The 18,086-nt window shown below is 44.3% G+C and overlaps 2 protein-coding genes across 3 annotated transcripts in view; one reads left to right on the top strand and one right to left on the bottom strand.

Annotated features, from left to right (window-relative positions):
* Nucleotides 1–18,086, top strand: part of PLA2G4A (phospholipase A2 group IVA) — a 173,011-nt gene that overhangs the window by 47,686 nt on the left and 107,239 nt on the right. Inside the window, exon 2 of the mRNA XM_067300519.1 lies at nucleotides 12,559–12,617. The gene's annotated coding sequence lies outside the window, so the exon portion shown is untranslated. The remainder of the gene's footprint in view (nucleotides 1–12,558; nucleotides 12,618–18,086) is intronic.
* PTGS2 (prostaglandin-endoperoxide synthase 2) lies at nucleotides 8,483–14,630 on the bottom strand. Of its 2 annotated transcripts, none has more exons than XM_067300521.1 (10): nucleotides 14,531–14,630; nucleotides 13,739–13,855; nucleotides 13,484–13,627; nucleotides 12,859–13,002; nucleotides 12,268–12,449; nucleotides 11,408–11,491; nucleotides 10,921–11,167; nucleotides 9,722–10,008; nucleotides 9,406–9,553; nucleotides 8,483–9,262 (listed from the first exon to the last, which is right to left on the bottom strand). In XM_067300521.1, the coding sequence occupies exons 1-10, from the start codon at nucleotides 14,583–14,585 to the stop codon at nucleotides 8,856–8,858; spliced, it is 1,815 nt and encodes a 604-aa protein (XP_067156622.1). In that variant the 5' UTR covers nucleotides 14,586–14,630; the 3' UTR covers nucleotides 8,483–8,855. The 2 variants fall into 2 exon arrangements, with proteins under 2 accessions (XP_067156622.1, XP_067156623.1); XM_067300522.1 differs by lacking the exon at nucleotides 14,531–14,630 and adding an exon at nucleotides 14,399–14,452.

Here is an 18,086-nt window from a genome sequence, read left to right as displayed (position 1 = left end):
AATGCTTCAATAAATGAAAACTGAATAACTTCTTCTAAATCCAAATTTAAGCACCTGACTTGTGGGCCTGCTTTCCAAAACAACTGTTTCTGTTACTCATTGGCAAACCCCTGCCCTTGGTTTCAGCTCTGGCGTTTCCCCAGTGCCACATTGCTGGTTGCCTCTGGTCTCTGATTCAGCTGAACCGAATTGCATCACGCTTATAAGAGTATTGGGCGAGACGGTCTAATACGATGACTCCTCTATTTCCCTGGGGGGGTTGTGGGAGCCAGTAGTTCTCCAGCTGAAGAGAAGGCAGCCCTTTATAAATCAATGAAAAAACTATATCCAATATCAACTGAAGATTATTGAAAATACTTAAACTTATTTCTTATGGTAATAAGGCCAGGTTCTCCTCGGACTGATTTTATAAATTTTGTTGGATCCCAATGGAACGTACCTTTTTGTTGTCAGGTTAGGAATGCTTTTGTTTGCCAATTCAAATGAGTCAGTTGTGAGGACAAATACCGCAACATTTCTTCTAGGAAACAGTAAAAAGAAATTGCTTTTATTGTTGTGTGGCCAAAAATGTGTCCTGAATTTGCCTGAAATTCTATTGATTTACCAGATGCGGGGGAAATTCAATCCAGGTCTAATTTAGAAATAAATTTTTCTACTTCCATTGACATTTCTTGTGCTTTAAAAATCTCAGCCCTGATTTACGTCGAAGGGACTCTACTTCCCTGCCTCAGGTGAATTAATAGCTTTTTAACAGCTCCACTAAGATATGGTCAGACCAACTAATGTTACATCACAGCCTTATGTAAGAACTAGTATTTCACAGCTGAACAAGCTCAACATATTTTTATTTTATTACCTTTGACTGGCACATAGCAACTCTGCCATTATTTATTAAGCAAGATTAATTAATATTGTCTAGGCAACAGACTTAAAAAGCCACAGCTGAAAGGTTATCAAGTCACGTAAATTCTCGGCGTAAGGTTCTTGGAGGTTCTCAAGAGCATATTTTGAATCAGTGTCACTTCTTTTAGCCACATTTTGCTGCTTCGTCATGGTTCATGGAAGCTTTTCTGGTCTTAAAATCGCATAGAACAACTGATGTTTTTGCAGTCTTGCAGAGCTGTTTTTTTACACCAAAGCTTTGTTGCTGCTTGAGACTTCAGTCCCACCTCTTATCTCCGAAGACCAGAGATCCCACCAGCATAAATTCAGAAGCATCCTCTCAGCAGCCAGGCATTATGGCTCTGCCCTGGAGCAAGCTAGACCTGTGGAAGGGTTCCTTGATGAATGCTTATAAAAATATTTTCTTTGGGTAGATCTTCACGTTGTAGAGGAAGGCAAGAGGACAACAACATGCCACTTAGGGAATATACCACTCGTGTGCTCGGTAGTGCTCAGTGTGATGTGCATTGCTTTTATTTGGTTCCTTTATTCCCCCCCCCTCCCTTTTTTTTTCCAGGGAAAGGGTAAAATATTTCAAGTGCTCTCTGAGAAAAGTCGACCACAAATGCAATCTTTCTGTGGAAAATGAATGGGTGTTAAAATTGCCTGTCATCAGGGCAGGTTAGAACAAGGATGCTGCACACACCTATATCCACTACTGTGTAAGCCTAAGATAATGAGCTACACCTGGTTACGATGAAAAAATAAAGTGAAGAACAAGAATGCCCACTATCCTCCTTTACTTTTTCCTTAGTATTTTTGCTTTTATCCTTAGAAGTATGAACTCATATTTTGCTACTGTGTTAGGTAAAGGTCTGAGGTACTCTCAGGTAGGATGCTCAGAGTTATGTGATATACTTTTTTTCCCCCTAGTAAGTGACTGGGAACAACTACTAATTAACACGAAAAGGAATATTAGCACCACAGTTGATTAGAAAATGTGATATACTTCTTATTTTGGAAAATTTAAGATCTCTTATTTTTCATAGACATTTTCAATGAAAGTTTTGTTTGCTTGTTTAAAAAAAAAAAAGCTCAAAACTGTTTTTGTGCCCCAAATTAAAAAGTAAAAGAAAGCAGATACTTTCCTTACTCTTTTAATCTTACTGAAATCTCAATTTCCTCTTTTTTGAAGAGAGCACTTTTAATCATCCCCGATTTTGATAGAGGGCAGAAATATCTACTGACACCCTAATGCAATTCTGATTAAGTCAGTGATGAAGTCCTTATATAACAGGCATCTACCAAATGTTTGCATTATATACTTGAATAGAAACGGACAATGGCTACACAGTGAGGTGACCAGAAAAAGTAGGTCTGAAAGCTGGAGGATGAGGCGAGCGAGTTTCTGTAGACATGCCCAGCTATGGGCTAGACCCTCAGCTGGTTTGCTTTGGCCTGGTTTGAAATTAGAAGTTTTGGAAGTTATTTGTCATCTTCCCACAGACAACAAATTTGGGGTTTCAATTATTTGCTTTCTGTCCAATGGCTAGTATTGCATCTTTTGGATAAAATGGCTTGGCTTATTCAGACCTGAGGGCTGGCAAATAGGACAAGTCAGTCCTGATTAAACCCACTCGATCTTTGTTCCCTGCCCTCTCCCTATGACAAACTAGTTGGATCTCCCAAGCTTTAGTATCATCACTGTGCTGATGGTGTTCAGCTCTCTATTTGCCCAGGTCACCTCTGACTATTTAGTTTCTCAAGCTGGCTGAGAAGCTTTAAAGAGGCTGTAGGTGAATACTGAGATTTTTGGTTCTGTTTTTTCAGCCAGAGAAAATACCAGTAAGGTAAATTTATGAACTGCTTATGCTGCCCTTTCCCATTTTCTTGACATCTACTTTCTTGTTTGTCTCTCTCCTGATTTTCAGATGAGGAGCCTTGGTTGTGGTAGGTCTCTCTTGTCAATGTTAATTAAAATGTCCAGATTTGTAAAACGATTAAGCATAGGAGTCACAGGAGTGATCCTTTTCCTGCCAATTTTTTTATAATAAGTATCAAGAAAAAATAAGCACAACTTGAAACCAACTGCGTTGCATCAAAATGTTATTTTCAAACTGAAGCTCCAGACTAAAGAAAAAGGACAAACCAGTCCTTTGCAATGAGAAGTTTCCTCATGATGTTCCTTTGATGCGACTGCATTTCTGCCTTGCATGGTTTTGGTCTCTTTTCAGATCTTTTAGGAAAAAAAAGTGATCATTAGGATCTCTCTATTCATCTCCTTTTCCATATTGAGAGTATATAGCTATGGCTTGCTCCTTTCTATCCAATATGCATTAGACCTTGCAGGTTTTTTCCTTTCCAGTCTTCCAAAGGAAATAGCTCGTCTTCACAATAAATTTTTCCAGAGACGGTTACCTATTTCAGTAGCTGTGAACATATAAGGAACTAGGGATGTTTCAGTCCCACCTTCAGAATAGTCTTCTGCTACCTGGGTTTAGTCCATGTCCTTTCTATGGGTTATGTAGGCTACTGGTTTCCTAGTTGATATTTTTTTTGGATTGTACTAGAAAGCAGAAGTGGTATTTGGTAGAAGTCTCCTGTGGTACAAATATCTCCTGAAATCCAGCTCGTGTATGGCAGGCTCTAATGTGGCTGGCTTGGGAGAATTAGTTTTCCACCGTAAAGGTCAGTGCACCTCCAGCGACTGTATCAGAAGTAATAAACTTGTTCTTACTGCCCATGGGCTCCGACTCAGTGCCCATAAAGACCTCTTGTGCAGCGGGCAAGTGAACCAGCGAAGTACGGCAAAAGCCCTCGGTAAAGGTGATCGTGTACAGCGACCTGCTCGTAAAACTTGTTTAAGAGCTTTCTGCGAACCCTGACAAAACTGCCTTGAAGCGCATGGCTGAAATGTGTACCCCCCTCCTTTCTCTCCCCTCTTCTACACCGCCTTGGGTGAAACAGTTACCTCAACCAAGCGCCGAGAACAAACATTTCTCAGGGCAGGTTTCCTCTGAGGAACATTCTTGCCTCTTGTATCATCAGGACGTGTCTCTGCTCAGGGGGAAGGTGGAGCTCTTCCACAGCTGAGCTCTCTCATCCATCATGCGCTGAATCCATCCTGACCTGGCCCTTCCCTAATTAGGGCAGCAGTCGCCAGAAACGCTTCTCCGCCGATGACCTTCTCGTTACGCTCCCGTTGCCGCACCTCCCCGCGGAGCACCTCACCGTCAGGGTGGTCGCGGCGGTTAACGGGAAGTCCAGCCTGTCCTCCTCCCTCTGAGCGGTGCTGCGGAAACCACCGTCCTCGGCGCCTTTCTCCCTATTTTGTGAGCCGTCGTGTCTAGCTGCTCATCCCCTCCCTTCCCTAGGCGCTGCGCGGCTGCCGTAGCTGCGGCTTTTGTGTCCGCGTCTGTAGGGGCGCTGGGCGATTTCTAATCTTCCCGTTCCCTCCCTTCTGGGTCTTTAGGAATAGTTGGTTTGGTCTGTTTGGACCAAATGGAATAGTTTTGTTTTGGGAAGACCTGCTATAGTCTTTTTTCTTTTGCCCCCTGATTGTTTGAACTAAAAACCCAGAACTGTTTGGCATTGAATAAATGCAAATTTTTTGGCCTGAAATGAGTAAAAAATATATATATTTTTTTTCAAAATATGAGTGCAAAATGCTGGTGGCTTTGCCTTTGTTTTCTTCCTACCAAGCGACTGGTTTCTCGCCGTGCTCGACCAGAGCTGCTGGAGTTTGCCCGCACCCTCCCTGGCCCTGAGCTGCCATGGCCACCCCGGCATGAGGTGCACTCGCCAGCCGCAATGAAATACTGCGGTACGGAGGGGGCCAGAGCAAACAGATGTGTACGAGTGACTGCGCGGTTACCGGCTCGAGCAGCAGCTCTTCGGCTTTGTCCTAGCTGGCCTTCACTTGAGCAAACTGGCAGGAGCATCATCACCCACGGGCAGGCGGGTCGATTCTTTTCTCCCCACCAAACAGAAGGCCGTAAGAATCGTGTCAGAAATGAATTAAATCATACTGTGAATGAGTTGACTGGCTATTAAAAAAGGAAAAAAAAAAAACCCAGCTGTGTTACTCATACAAAGTCTGCACGTGTCTTCCTTCGCGGTGAGACCAGGAGCTGGCTAGAGCGGGCGACCAGGATGGTGCTGTTGGGGGTCTCAAGGTGTCATGGTTTTGGGGCCAAGGGGGCTGAAGATGGTCTCTGAGGTGACTGGGAGACTGAGTTTTAAGCTGAGGAGAGTCACTGGAGGTTTTTTTAGGTGCCTGGGTATAGTAGGAAGCTATGGGAACTGCATAGTTAATCAAAAGTGAGAGGAACAGGCAATGGCACCTACTGTTCTTGCTTGTGTCCCCTTGGCAATCTTGGCAGCTGGACCTTGTTGCAGAGGGAGGGCAAGCAGTTAATGGCAGCAGCAAAGATGTGGCTGCCACAGGTGGTTTGGCCCAATCTGCTTCAGACAAGGCTTGTTGTGTGACCATAGTGACAATCTACCACAGCTGGAAACAGGCTAGATGGTGTGTAATGCGAAGACCATGCCCTATAGTTAGCTGTACGCCAAAGTACTGTGGCTGCTTTGGAGTCTGCTAAGTTTAATGAGAGATGCCTGTGAACTGCTCTTGCTTGGGTAAGTCTTAGCGCTCACTAGCAGCATGGGGAGGTTGGCTATACCGCCTCAGCAGCATGCAGCTCTAACATCATGCCTTCCCCCGACGCAGGGGGGTACTCAGGGGATTAGCATTGCTGACATCATCTGGTGCACGTGGCGTAAGGGGGCTTCTCCAGGGGTTTCACAAGCTGAAGTTCCTTTTCACTGGTGACAGAAGAGGAGAATAGCCATCTTTGGATGGTTTCAGTTACAGGCAATACCTGCTTGAAAGACAGAGGAGGCAGGCTGTGTGGCCATTTTTGTATTGCAGAAAGAATAGTATGCATTTGCAAAAATTGTCCCCAAATTAGCATGGGCATGTAAGCACTGAACCACGATCTCAGTTCCCAGGGGCTTCACTTCAACATTGTGTTCTCTCAGCAGTATGGGAGGAAGAAATACCTTTGCCTGAGCCTGGGAGAGAATTAGAGGGCTGCTCCTTCTCTCAGTTAGCACTTGGTCCACAACTGGGAGCCTGCCTCTGGCCCAAGAGCTGTTTTTGTCCATTAGCTTCACGTGCAATTGCACTGCAGTAAGTTGCTTTCATCAGGACTTTGCTCCCTATTACTCCACGCTTGTCCCTATATGTTCTTTTTGCTGTCCTGCACAAAGCAAGCTGGAGGCTAGCTGCTTGGTCTGCTGCCTTCTCAAAGCTCAGGCAATTTGTACACAAAACAGCTCCTGAGAAGGTGTCCACAACCCTTTTGGTAGCTTTTGCCTCCTTTTAGTACCTTCCCCCCCCACCCCCCCCTTCTTTCTTCTCTTAAACCCACTGGTGAGCTCTAAGATAGTTTTAAATTCTAGACCCTAAGTTATCAGCAGCTCCAGGTATTCTAAGTTTTCTCCATTTAAACTTGAGGGGAAAATAAGATTAAATAGTTGTTTCATACTAAGTAGTGCTGAAGTAAGTCCCTAAAATCATGTGTTGTAATCACAGGAGTCCATTCAGGTAATGTTTTTGATTTATTTATATCAACAATTACATTTTAAAAACTTGTTCTACAAAAATAAAGTGAAAAACACTTCCATAAAAACTTCAAATAAATAATCTCAGACATACCCATTTATCATGAGCAACTTGAACCCAGCCTAACCCAGCAGGTTGGGAAACAGATAAGCAACTGCCAAAATATGGTTGCAAAGTACAAAATGCAGAGTGGACATGATTCCTTTCTGAAGCAGCTTATACTTAAGCAACATGGGCTTAGACCTTGTTAATTCATTTTCATCTACCCCCAGATAACTAGATCTGTCTACAGTTGTCTCCTTTTGAATTTAAGCCAGTTTTCCTTGTTAATGATGGAAGGCTGCTCTGCAGAAGTGTATTCCAAAGATGACATGACATAAATTGAATGACAATTAAGTGTTTAACAGATGACCAAATAATTTTCACTTACACACACATACAGTGCTGACCACCTTTCAATAGAAAGTGACTGAAACTTGTCGTCTTAGTGCCTCACATAGAAGGCTAAAATAAATGCCCCTCCTACACCCAAAGCATCTACCTCAAAGACCATCTCAAACCAGACACTGGTACTGATGATTATAGGACATCTTAATTCAGCTATTCGCGTTACAGATTACAAACTTACACTGCAAAAGTTAGTTGATGTCTTCAAACAAACTAAGGAGGACACAGAAGTCACAATCAAACCATACTATGCCATAGTCCTTATTGTGCATTACCAAGCCTCAGCAAGGAGGTTGGAGAAATTCAGATGCAACAGGAGATTAAACTCCTTTTTGCAAGTAGTCATGAACTTATCTTTTTCGTGGCACAAAAGACTGTTGCCTCTCTCTTGCAGTCTGGGGTGACATTCTTTTTACCTATAGTTCCTTAGCTGTTTTTATGGGAAGATGTTCTTCTACATTTCCCCTCCAGAAATTAAAACAGACAAAAAGACCCAAACATCCGTCTAAGCAAGTTCTGAAGTACTGGTAAAAAAATGCCCAGGTAAGACTAGAGATTTTAGTGCTGGATCAGAACAAGTGTTTATAGAATCTTTTAATCTTAAAAGAAATTGGCCAGTTAGCACAAAACTATTTGCTTAAAATGCCCCTGTTTATAAGTTATAAACAAAACATTATTCCCCCCCCCCAATAAATAAAACTCAAAGGCATGACTACAGCTTGTGTACATAAACCTAAACTAACTTCAAGTCTTGGCACTATGCAATTTTGCTAGATCAGTTCAGGATTCATTTTTGCTCTGCATGCTTACACAGCTTCCCAGTTTTTACTATCCCAATGATTTCAATGACAGGTTTTTTGGGTACACATAGTAGAACCAGGATAACTAACTTCTAAGTAGCTGGGATAGTTCTATACTGTAGTCACATCCTTAACTAAGACTATACTGTCCATTTGTCCTTAAAGTGACAAATATTAAAGTTATATTATCATCAAGTAGACCAGAGAATTACAGCTATGGAAAAAAAAAAAACAACAAAAAAACCCCACTAATACTTTGGACTCTAAGTTTGAGCTCCCCAAACTTGCAAAGTAAAATGTCTCTACTGAAATAGAAGCAGCCTTGAATTCCAGCCTGATGGTCAGTTATTTCTACCTCAGTACCACTAGGATCATCCCCAGCACAAATAATACTTGTGGCTTTGAAGCACATGTCACAAAAGCAGGATGCAAGTTCTATTCTCTTTAAATAATAATTAAAAAAAAAAAAGCCACAGGAAAGCACAGACTTACACACAAAAAAGAACCTGTACAGTAACTTACAAAGTGCCTTATTTGCAACAAGGGAGAGGTAGTATCAATGAGGAAATGCAACTCATTTTCTGAGTTTACATTAAAAAAAGTTGCATAAGTACATATAAATCTTTTATTCATCTTTGAGTGCCAATAGTGAAAACTGCCAAAAAATTATCAATTGCAGTAAATAGAGTTTTCTTGACCTTTTAGTTTTGACAGCCTATTTCTTGACCTTTTAGTTTTGACAGCCTATTTTCAAGTCTAAAAAGCTGAGGCAGTAACTTGCTTTTGTAGTGTCATGACCTATCAAGTGAAAAAACAACAACAACAAAAAGACCTGTCAAGTAAGAAAGCAATATAAAAAACACTGAAACTTTTCTCCACTTTGGAATACATAGTTCTGTTACAGAAGATTTCAAACAAGGGATTTGCTACAGTTGAGCTCAAACACAGAAAAATCCCTTTTGTAAATAGAAGCCTTACCTGAGTAAGAAATCTAGGGCAAACGCCAAAGTGAAGACACATGACCTTTTTAAAAATAGCAATAATAATTAAGCTATAAATACAATAATTTATATTATTAAATAAATAAATAGATGGGTATTTTATAACTCAGCAGATCGCTCTTTCAGTAGTAACGTGGGGTTGATATCTTCCATTGCTGCGTTGGAGGTACTAACATTAATGGTGGCCTCTGTGGGTTCAGGGTTTAAGACATGGAAGGCAGTGAAAGGACAGCCTTTCACATTGTTGCAGATGAGCTTCTGGAAGGAGGCAGTATTGATTATTTCAAAGCCCACTTTTCCTCCGAAAGTGCTGGGCTTCCAGTACTCGGGGGAGCAGATAGCGTTTCCCATCAGTCCTTTCAGGGAGAATGGTGCTCCAATTTCTACCATCGTTTCGCCAAAGATGGCGCCTGGTCGCGGCTTCTCTACGAGGAGGCCTGGATACAGCTCCATAGCATCAATGTCTCCATAAAGCTCTTCCAGTTCTGCTGCCATTTCTTTTTCTCCTGTAATTATTGATGAATAAAAATAGTAGGTAAGCTTATCTTCATCACAGCACTGTTGTAGCAGTTCAGAAGTCATGTTGCAGGCTTCTGTGTGCCCTTTTTAAGAAAAGGGCACTTGTTTGTTAGAAAGTAAAAACTATTACCTGTAAGTTCTTCAAATGATTTAAACGGTTTCAACATGAAGCGCTTCCTGTACTCGTTCAAGGACTGGTATCTCATTTGCCTGCTTTGGTCAATTGACGCTTTTGCTACCTTCTGTACTGCAGCAGGTACATTTTTGCCCCCAGCAACCTATTTAAGAAAGACGAAAGGTAAGAGCTGCAGGCACAAGTTCATCATGACTTTATCTTTACATAATCTTATTAGTTTTGGATAGCTTTATTTTACCCTCACCCTTCCCCCTATTTACATTTCTGTTGAGACACTAATAACTTGGGGGGGGGGGGGGAAATTGCTTACCCTGCCAGCACTTTGCTTGGAGAAAGACTTCACCATATGGGAAAGGCCATGTTCCAGCATTATGGAGTTGTTGTAGAGGAACTGCTGGTAAGTGTACTCCTGGTCGTGTATCTGAAAAGTGTCTGGCAGAAGCGGGTGCCAGTGGTACAGAGTATTGAATTCAGCTGCAATGCGGTTCTGGTATTGAAAGCGCTGGTTGAACAACAGCTCGGGATCAAACTTCAGTTTGAAGTGGTAGCCACTCAGATGTTGTACGTAGTCTTCAATAACAATCTTGATCGTCTCTCCTGTTGGTTAGGTGAAATGGAAGAGAATATTGGTATTCTATTACCCTGCTCTGAGAGGAAATACCATTTCTACACTCTTCTAAAAAAGACTACAGAATGTTGAGGAATATTTGTTATCTTTTATAGAAGATTAGTCACAGTAAGGGGTGGCTGTGGTGGGGAAGTATTCTTTCTATAGTTTGTTTTCCCTCCAGAGATACACTTCTCTCAGTGTTCCACAGAGCTCTTGAGAGTACCCATAGGTATATACCTACATTGTGTTCAGTTACACAGTATTAGCTAAGGTGGAAGTAGGCAATAATTAGAAAAAGTCAGTATCTAAAAGCAGATCTCAGCTTCTGAACTGCTTAATACGATTGCCTTTTCCCAATTTTCTCTTTTAGTCACAGTTTGGGCAGCACTCTTTCCAAACTTAACATGCATCAACATTAGATGAAATACCCCTGGACAGAGTTACACAAAAGCAGTATGAAGAATTGTGTTTTACATAACTTCCTGTACTTTGAGATTTAATCACAGCCTTTCTCTTAAACTCTACCTGAACTGACCCAACCCCAGAAAGAACAAGACCTGACAATTTGGGAGCAACTGAGGTTATATGGCCTCGCATGCTTTCTGCCTGAAAACTAACCTTAGCTTCCTGCTTTTTCCACTGTTCTCATTCTGTTTCCTTTAGATAAGGGAATTAGTGTCACTTGACTCGATTTTCTTCAGTTTTGTATTTAACATAGTTAGGAGCAAACTATCGTAATCATATTGCAGGCACAGGTTATGAAGACTCAGATGTACGCCCTTGGACACCGATTTAAGTAATATTTCTTCTCTTACTAAATCTGTTGTGGCTGTCCAAGGGTAGAAGTGTCACACTTGAGACAACACATTAAACTTACATACTGTAAAAGAGATACTCACCTATCAATATGAGTCTAGTAGTCTGGAACAGTCGCTCGTCATCCCATTCCGGATGCTCCTGTTTCAGGATGTCACAGACTCGATTGTGTTCTCTGAGCCATATTGTAGCATACATCATTAAACCTGGGACCAAACCAAACACCTCCTGCCCAACAGAGAACTGCAGGTGCTCAGGAACGTGAGGGGGGTACAACATCTCTGCCTGGGTGTCCTTCACTGTGGGTGGATACATTTCCCCGTCAATCATCTGGGGTGGGAGGGAAGGGGAGAAGAGAACAGGGAGTCATAAGCTATGTTGCATATGAGTTAAATCGTCTTGACTCTGTCAGTACTTTGTCTGACTTTAGGATTAGTATTTAAAGATTAACTACGTTGTGAACACAGTGTGAACTTGAAGTATTTGTCATCCAATAGGAAGGCAGGAATTTTAAAAGTTAACCCCCCCCCAAAAAAAAACAACAAAAAAAGCACACACACACCCCCATACCTGGTATTTTAGCTTTCCATCCTTAAGAAGTCTCAGCTTAAGTTGTCTCTCTAGAGTCTCTCCATAAATATGGTTCAAGTCAACCTATAAAAACAGAAGTATTTGGAACATGAAGTCAAACTACATTTTTTGCTATTTTAGGGTAAGTCCACTTCTGTGAAAGCCAACAGGGGTTGGTGCCTTAGACATCTAACTGTTAATTATATTAGATTATTGGCACCTTAAGAATCATGCATTGATGAAGCCAAATTATTTCTCAGAAACTGGAGAAAACTGTAATAATGAGTTTTTAAATTGCCAGTTGATTTAAGAGGACTCTTTAAAACATGTCAGCAGATTTTTGTTATGTAGACAGCTCTGTCTAAAGCAGAAAGACACAGGCAGTGCATATACACACTACGTTTACATTGAAAAAGTCTTTGTCCAAAGACTGTCCATTTTGGAGATAATCTCTTAAATTGGAGTTTGCTGCTGCTGCAATTTTTAAATTAAGTCTCTTCAATTAGCAACATACGACAAGACATTTTACAGTGCCATATACAGCTCTTTGCAACCAACAGAAAGAGTCCAATAGAGTAGTTTTGGATACTCACTAAATGCAACATGCTTTATATTAAAGTAAGCTTTGGAAAAATACATTGTACAGATCCCTTTACAGAGAGTTTAAGCAGAACTATTTGCGCTTTGCACGTGCAGTTCTGACCCAGTAAGGGATGCTACTGAATTGCTGGAATTTTGCCCGGTGTTGCGCACACACTGGCGCATGCGCTGTGCACTCTGGCTACCTGTGAGATACCATTTCAGTTCAGTGGCTGCTAAGAGCTAAGAGCTCTGTTCAAGTTACAGAGCTATGCTCTTACCCCATGGCCGAGAGCTTTCGTGAAGCCAGGTCCTTTCTTGTGGTCCGTCTTAAAGAACTGATGAGTGAAGTGTTGAGCAAAGAATGTGAACATCACATTCGTGCCTTGTGGGTCAGGAATAAATTTTTTCCTCAGCAAGAATTTCTCCACAATCACCTTTGAATCTGGGAGCTCCTTCTTACCTACAAAGAGAGAGAGAATGCACCAAGTTATTTGGCTGCTGCTATGCTTAGTTACATCAGTTGAAAATCTGTCTTAGTTTTAATAATGAATCAATTCTGTTTCTAACAGGAAAATACGACAGAGAAAAAGGAGATATTCAAGACAACTAATGTAAGGAGAAAATAAAGGTAACTACTTTTCATTGGTTATAGTCATACACTCTTCTGTGCTCACTTTCTTGATTTTATTATAAATCTCCAAATTCACCCGGTTTTAGCATGTAGCTCAATAATGAGAATTGGAATGATCATCTTTTAGATCTTCACACCACAGGTCCAATAAATAACCATTTCACAGTGAGTTGATTTTGGTGAGAATAGCAAAATAGAGTCCTAGAAATGAACACTAGACATCTGTTCGTTTCCTTACCTTTAACACCCATTGGTGTTGGGCAGTCATGTCCTACTGGTGGCAGGCTTCTTGTGTAATAGGAGAGATTGGAATAGGCTTCCCAGCTTTTGTAGTTATAGTCACTGTTGTAAGTTGGTGGGCTGTCAATCAGATGTGATCTTGCTGGAAAAAAAAAAAAGAAGTATTTTTGGTTTATTTTAAAACTGTATATTTTAGTCTTGAGAAGTAAAAAAAAAAAAAAAAAAAAAAAAAAAAGGGCCAAATCTTCTAAACATTTTTGGCAGCAGTCGCACTGACAAATTCCACTCATACCAATTAGTGAAGTTAAATGGTGTTATGGTTACGGAATAACAAAAATGGGCCCAGGATTGTCAGTTGTATCCAGCTACGACTTTGACAGATTTCTGATGTCAACGTTAACAAAATCCTGGGTTCTATTAGGCATAGGAGAGCAAAAGGCATTCCCATTTGGAAATGAGCTTCACGCAGGCTTGCGGCATGCTGAAGCCATGAGTTTTGTTTGGACTGGCCTTACCTCGGTGCGCTTTAGCTTGCTGCTTTATATTTAAACTAAAGATAACCCTTTAGTCCTGCGAGTAACTCCTACCAGTTAAGGGTACCAGCACAAAGTTGTCGTACTCACACGTTAGCACATATCTCATAATAGTGTCCCGCAAGAAGGGAATGTTGTTGATGATATTCCAGACCCCTCTGAAGTGGGTGAGAATGTAGTGGACGGTGTTTGGCGTGGGTTTCAGCGACAGCTTCAGCCAGGTGAGGAACTCCGCTGCGGGCAGCGATGGAAAGATTATGCTAAGTTAGCTACGAAAAAGGGAACCTAGCGTTTCAATTCTAGAGTCGCAAGCCATTTCCACAAAAGTACATTGGAGGTACTTACGCGTTGTGCAGTTCTCCCCATAAAACCCCGTCCTCGTGCAGTCGCACTCGTATCGATCGAATCCCGCGGTCATGCATACCCCCCTGTTCTGGCACGGGTTTGAGCAGCAAGGGTTGGCTGCAACGAAACAAAACGCCCCCGTTAAAATCACGTCTTATGCACCTTCCTCAGCATTTGCGTGTCACTAAGCTACTTTCTGAGATCTAGGCAGTGTCGCGAAGCCGAAGGCCTGCCAAGGAGAAGACTGAGCGCCGGTGCTCGCTAGACTTGAGCTAGCGTATGGGGGCTGCAGCCAGCAATGAGGACACGGGAATCTGCCGTTTCTGGAGGGCAGCGAGCCTGCCCGGGCGCCTTGCGCCCGTCACCGAGCACATCGGGCCCCCAGCCACACTGAGGGATCGAGTATCCCGCAGGCGGCGAAGGATGGGCAGTCGCGGGAGCCCGTCCCGCAGCCGAGCCGCCCGCGCTGCCGCTGTCGCTGCGAGCGCTCTGCGCCGCCGGGCTGCCGCCACCGCGCTGCCGCCACAGCGAGGCGAACGGAGCGGTGCGGAGCGGTGCGGAGCGGGGCAGGCGCCCGCCGCGGCGCTTCACCCCCCCCCTCCCCCCCGGCCGCGCCCGCCCCGCGCCGCCCGGCCGAGCGCCTCGCCCCGCGCTTCGTACCCGCCGCCTCTGCGCGGGAAGGAAGGGACGGACGGACGGAGGGCGGGACGGACGGACGGGCGGAGGGCGGGCAGCGGCGCGGCGCGCAGCAGCGGCCCCTCACGGCGCCCCCGGCACGCGGCGCTCACTGACCTGCTCGGCCGGCAGCCAGGAGCGCGGCGACCACCAGGGCGCAGGGCAGGATCATGTCCCGGCGGGGCTGCGGGGGCTGCGGGCGCTGCGGCTCTGGTCTCTGCGGGTGCTCGGCGCCGAGGACCCGGTAGCTGCCGGCCAGGTTCGCGGCCCGCTTATTTATGCCGGAGCGCGTGAGTCAGCTCCGCGCCCGGCCCCCCGCGCCGCGCCGCGTCAGAGGCGGCAGCATGGACGGGGGTTTCTGCGCCCCGCCCCCACCTGCCGCCTCGGCGCGCGCGCGCACGCAGCCGCGGGGCCGCCGGGGGTCGCGCTCTGCCGCGGCGCTGAGGCGAGGCGAGGCGACCCGGCCCTGAGGCGACCCTGTGGTGAGGCGACCCTGTGGTGAGGCGGCGCGGCGCGGCGCGGCCCGGCCGCGCTGCCCCCGCTGGCTGCGGGAAGCCGCCTTGCCGCGGCTCCACAGCGGCTCTTGACCCCCCCCCCCGCCCCGGTCCGCTCTTCTGAGAGCAAAACGCTCCTTTTCCAAGCGGCGCTGTCAAGTTACCGCATCCACATCCCGTACGTGTATCGCACCCTGCGTTTGTCGCGCGCCGCCGCGCTCCCTGCTCGCCCAAGCGCACGCGAAGGCGCACGCTCCCTTGAGGCGCGGAGCGCAGTGATTTTTTTCCCCCGGGCAGAAGAAGTCGGTGCTGGCCGCGATATCGGCGGTGATTATCATACTGCCTTTGCTTTCCCGCTGTGTCTGACCATTGACATTACTGAGGACCTTAGCTTTGTATTTTTAATCAGGTAATTTGTAAATGGCGTTTTAAACGGTTAAGTGCTTGGAGACCTTTTTTCCTTTACCCGTGTGAAACGGAGCTCGTCGCAGAGCGCTTACAGTGCAAAAGACTACGCGCAGGGGGAAGGAATGAATACCGAGATTATCTCACTTTGTCCCTGTATATTCGTGTTCTGTTGTAATTCTAATAAAATAAATCTGTTATTAGAAGTTTAATTTTGAAATGACCAGTGACTCTTTTTTCCCAGCAATCTTGCCTTAAAATACCCCCTACTGCTGTGTATAGTTGCTTTGTAAACAAATCTGTGCTCATTTCCTTTTAATACTCTACAGATTTTGGCCGTCTGAGGATGCTTTATCTTTTTTGTCATAGATCTGTATTCAGTAATTTAATTATGCACACTTTACTACTATTTTTATTCTTTGCTGTGCGTGGAAAATGAATTATGAAACGCAGAAGGATGTTACCGGATGGCGTAACCGTCTGCGGCGTGATCCTAGGGGCTTGCTGCAGCCTTCCTGTTACTTACACTTTCACCCTCGGTGGCAGCGTAAAACACCGACGGAAAATAACCAGCTATTGCTTTAGTTAAAAAGATGTTCTGAGAGTTGCTACTGATCGGGTTTAAATTTCGGGTTTAAATTTCAAGTTTAAATTTCAAATCATTGACTTTACAGAAAGTGGATCTGGTCCAATGTAAGCAGAACGTGAATTTGGCCAAGAGGGACTGTATTATGGTTCGTGAATAATCTGTATACATCAGTGGTAGGTCATCCGAGAGGTTTTAGAGAATGGCGCAAGAAATTCCAGAATTGGATGATTCTTCCTAACGTTGGTCATTGCTTCTGAACTCTGACAGAGCAAAAAGCACACGCGGCTATTATACATACACATATATATACGTATGGATATATTTTATAAATGTATACGATGAACTGCAGGCCTTGGTCGCGTGACTGAAGTAAAGGGTGGCTGCCCGGAGTCTGTTCCTGCGGGACCCATAACTCGCTGTCTCTTGGGGCTTTGCGCGAGTCGTGTAACTACTGTTCAGCCTTCCCAAGTGTGAAATGGGGATGTTTCGTTCCTGCATTGCAAGGTGTCACGAGCCAGGTCGACTATGAAATGCAGGTAACGCGCAGCGGAACAGAGTCTGCAAAGGGAGAGCTTGCCTGCTGCTACGCATAACGCCGTACACTGAGGGTCTTGCTTGGTGGGTTTTTATATGTCCATCTTGCACAGAGTTTATTATGTCTTACAAAGATTTTATTGATACCCTTAGATAATAAGGCTATACTGAAAACAGTAGACATGAAAGCTGTTGTTTTTAAGGAGATGCTCAGAGAGACCTAAGGAGAGAGGGTGTCTCCAGGATTATATTTGAAGCTGAAGGTGTAGAACTAGCGACGCTGAGTGAAGAGGAAAGCTGAAATAGTTGCATACTGTTAGAGAATTACCTCTTAAATGATAACACAAAGGCAACTGTGTTACCCAGGGATGTGGAGGACCCTGGGGATTACGTTTTTGAACTACTGTAGGTACAAAATGTGCAGACCAGGCCACAGAGCTTCAGTCTCAGCAGAGGACGGCTCTCCTTGGGAAGCGGTACTTTTTGCAGCTGCAAAACTAGCGAGGACTTTTCCACCCTCCAGCCTACCCATTGCCGGTCTAGGGGCAGTCCGGGGTCAGAGCGGGGCAGCTGACAAAACACGAGCTTTCTCAAGTTTGTTTTCCACCGGGGAAGGTCACTCGTGTGCCTGATAGCTGTAGTATGATGGAAAGCATTCTTCGGCTGTTTCAGCCTCCTGTGGCAAGACGGGGGAAAATCAGGGAGCCATGGTGCGGCTGTTTCGCCAAAGGCTGCCCTTCCCCATGCGTCACCGTAGGGTTGTCGGTAATAAAGAACTGGCTATGTGTTTGAACTGGAATTTTTCTTAAAAACGAAATTATTTTGCTGTGGCAGGATCGGCCACCAGGTGGAGATTTTATGCATCAGCTAACAAGTGGGCTATTTTAAAGCATATAAACTGTCTTTAAAAATGCCGCTATTATTTTTACTTCTGTGATAGTTGTTTTAAATATCCTCTGGTCCGGTTGAAAGCAATCTGTGGAAAAGGTGAGGTCAGTTTACTATTGCCCTAACATCTATCAGCAAAAGGCAAATTTTCGGGAAAGTACTGGAGGAAGATACAGCAATCCATAACATTCGCCATACTTCGGTAATGCCACTGAAAGCAGCGGCAGTGCAGTGGCATCACGGAAAATCCTGCTAACCTGCCCTGTTGGTGCTGCACGTTTGTACTGGCTCCCAAAACCTAAGGAAAATCTTCTTGTCCCGATAATAAGGCCTTCTCTGAGATGGCATTTAGCTGAAAGGGAGACTGACATTTTAAGAAGTGTGAATTTTTGCCAATAGCAGGTCTTTCCTGCAAGGTGGGTACGGTGTTTACTCTAAGTATCGTTTTCAAAGCAAGCAAGATCTTTCCAGCAAATGCATCTTCCTCCCCCCATGATTTTCATTCATTTTATCTATAGCTGTGTATCAATGGGAAAACATTAATAAATTCCCTACCTCTCCTCATTGGGAATATTTGCACCCTTAAAGTGCAATTCTGCTCTGCAATTCTGGGAGACTTCCTGACAACTGCACATGAAAATTAAGCCTTAATACTATGTATTTTAATGGAGTATAAGACATTCTCGATTTTTTCCCCTCTCAGTAGGTAGCACCCCAAATGACCTCTTTTCAACAACTGTGTTTAAAGAAGCAAAAAGTGAGT

This window comes from Apteryx mantelli, chromosome 8 (genome assembly GCF_036417845.1).
Source record: "Apteryx mantelli isolate bAptMan1 chromosome 8, bAptMan1.hap1, whole genome shotgun sequence".
Classification (NCBI taxonomy): Eukaryota; Metazoa; Chordata; class Aves; order Apterygiformes; family Apterygidae; genus Apteryx; species Apteryx mantelli.
The sequence above is the reverse complement of the archived record's forward strand: the minus strand, read 5'-3'. Positions and strand labels throughout refer to the sequence as shown.

Bases quoted from the DNA above. Each gene is read 5' to 3' on its own strand.
- PTGS2 (XM_067300521.1), bottom strand. From the start codon at position 14,585: ATGATCCTGCCCTGCGCCCTGGTGGTCGCCGCGCTCCTGGCTGCCGGC. The intron at 12,450-12,858 runs GTAAGGAAACGA...CTCTCTTTGTAG, and splicing joins AACACCAATGGGTGTTAAAG to GTAAGAAGGAGCTCCCAGAT. The intron at 11,492-12,267 runs GTAAGAGCATAG...CTGTTTTTATAG, and splicing joins CGAAAGCTCTCGGCCATGGG to GTTGACTTGAACCATATTTA.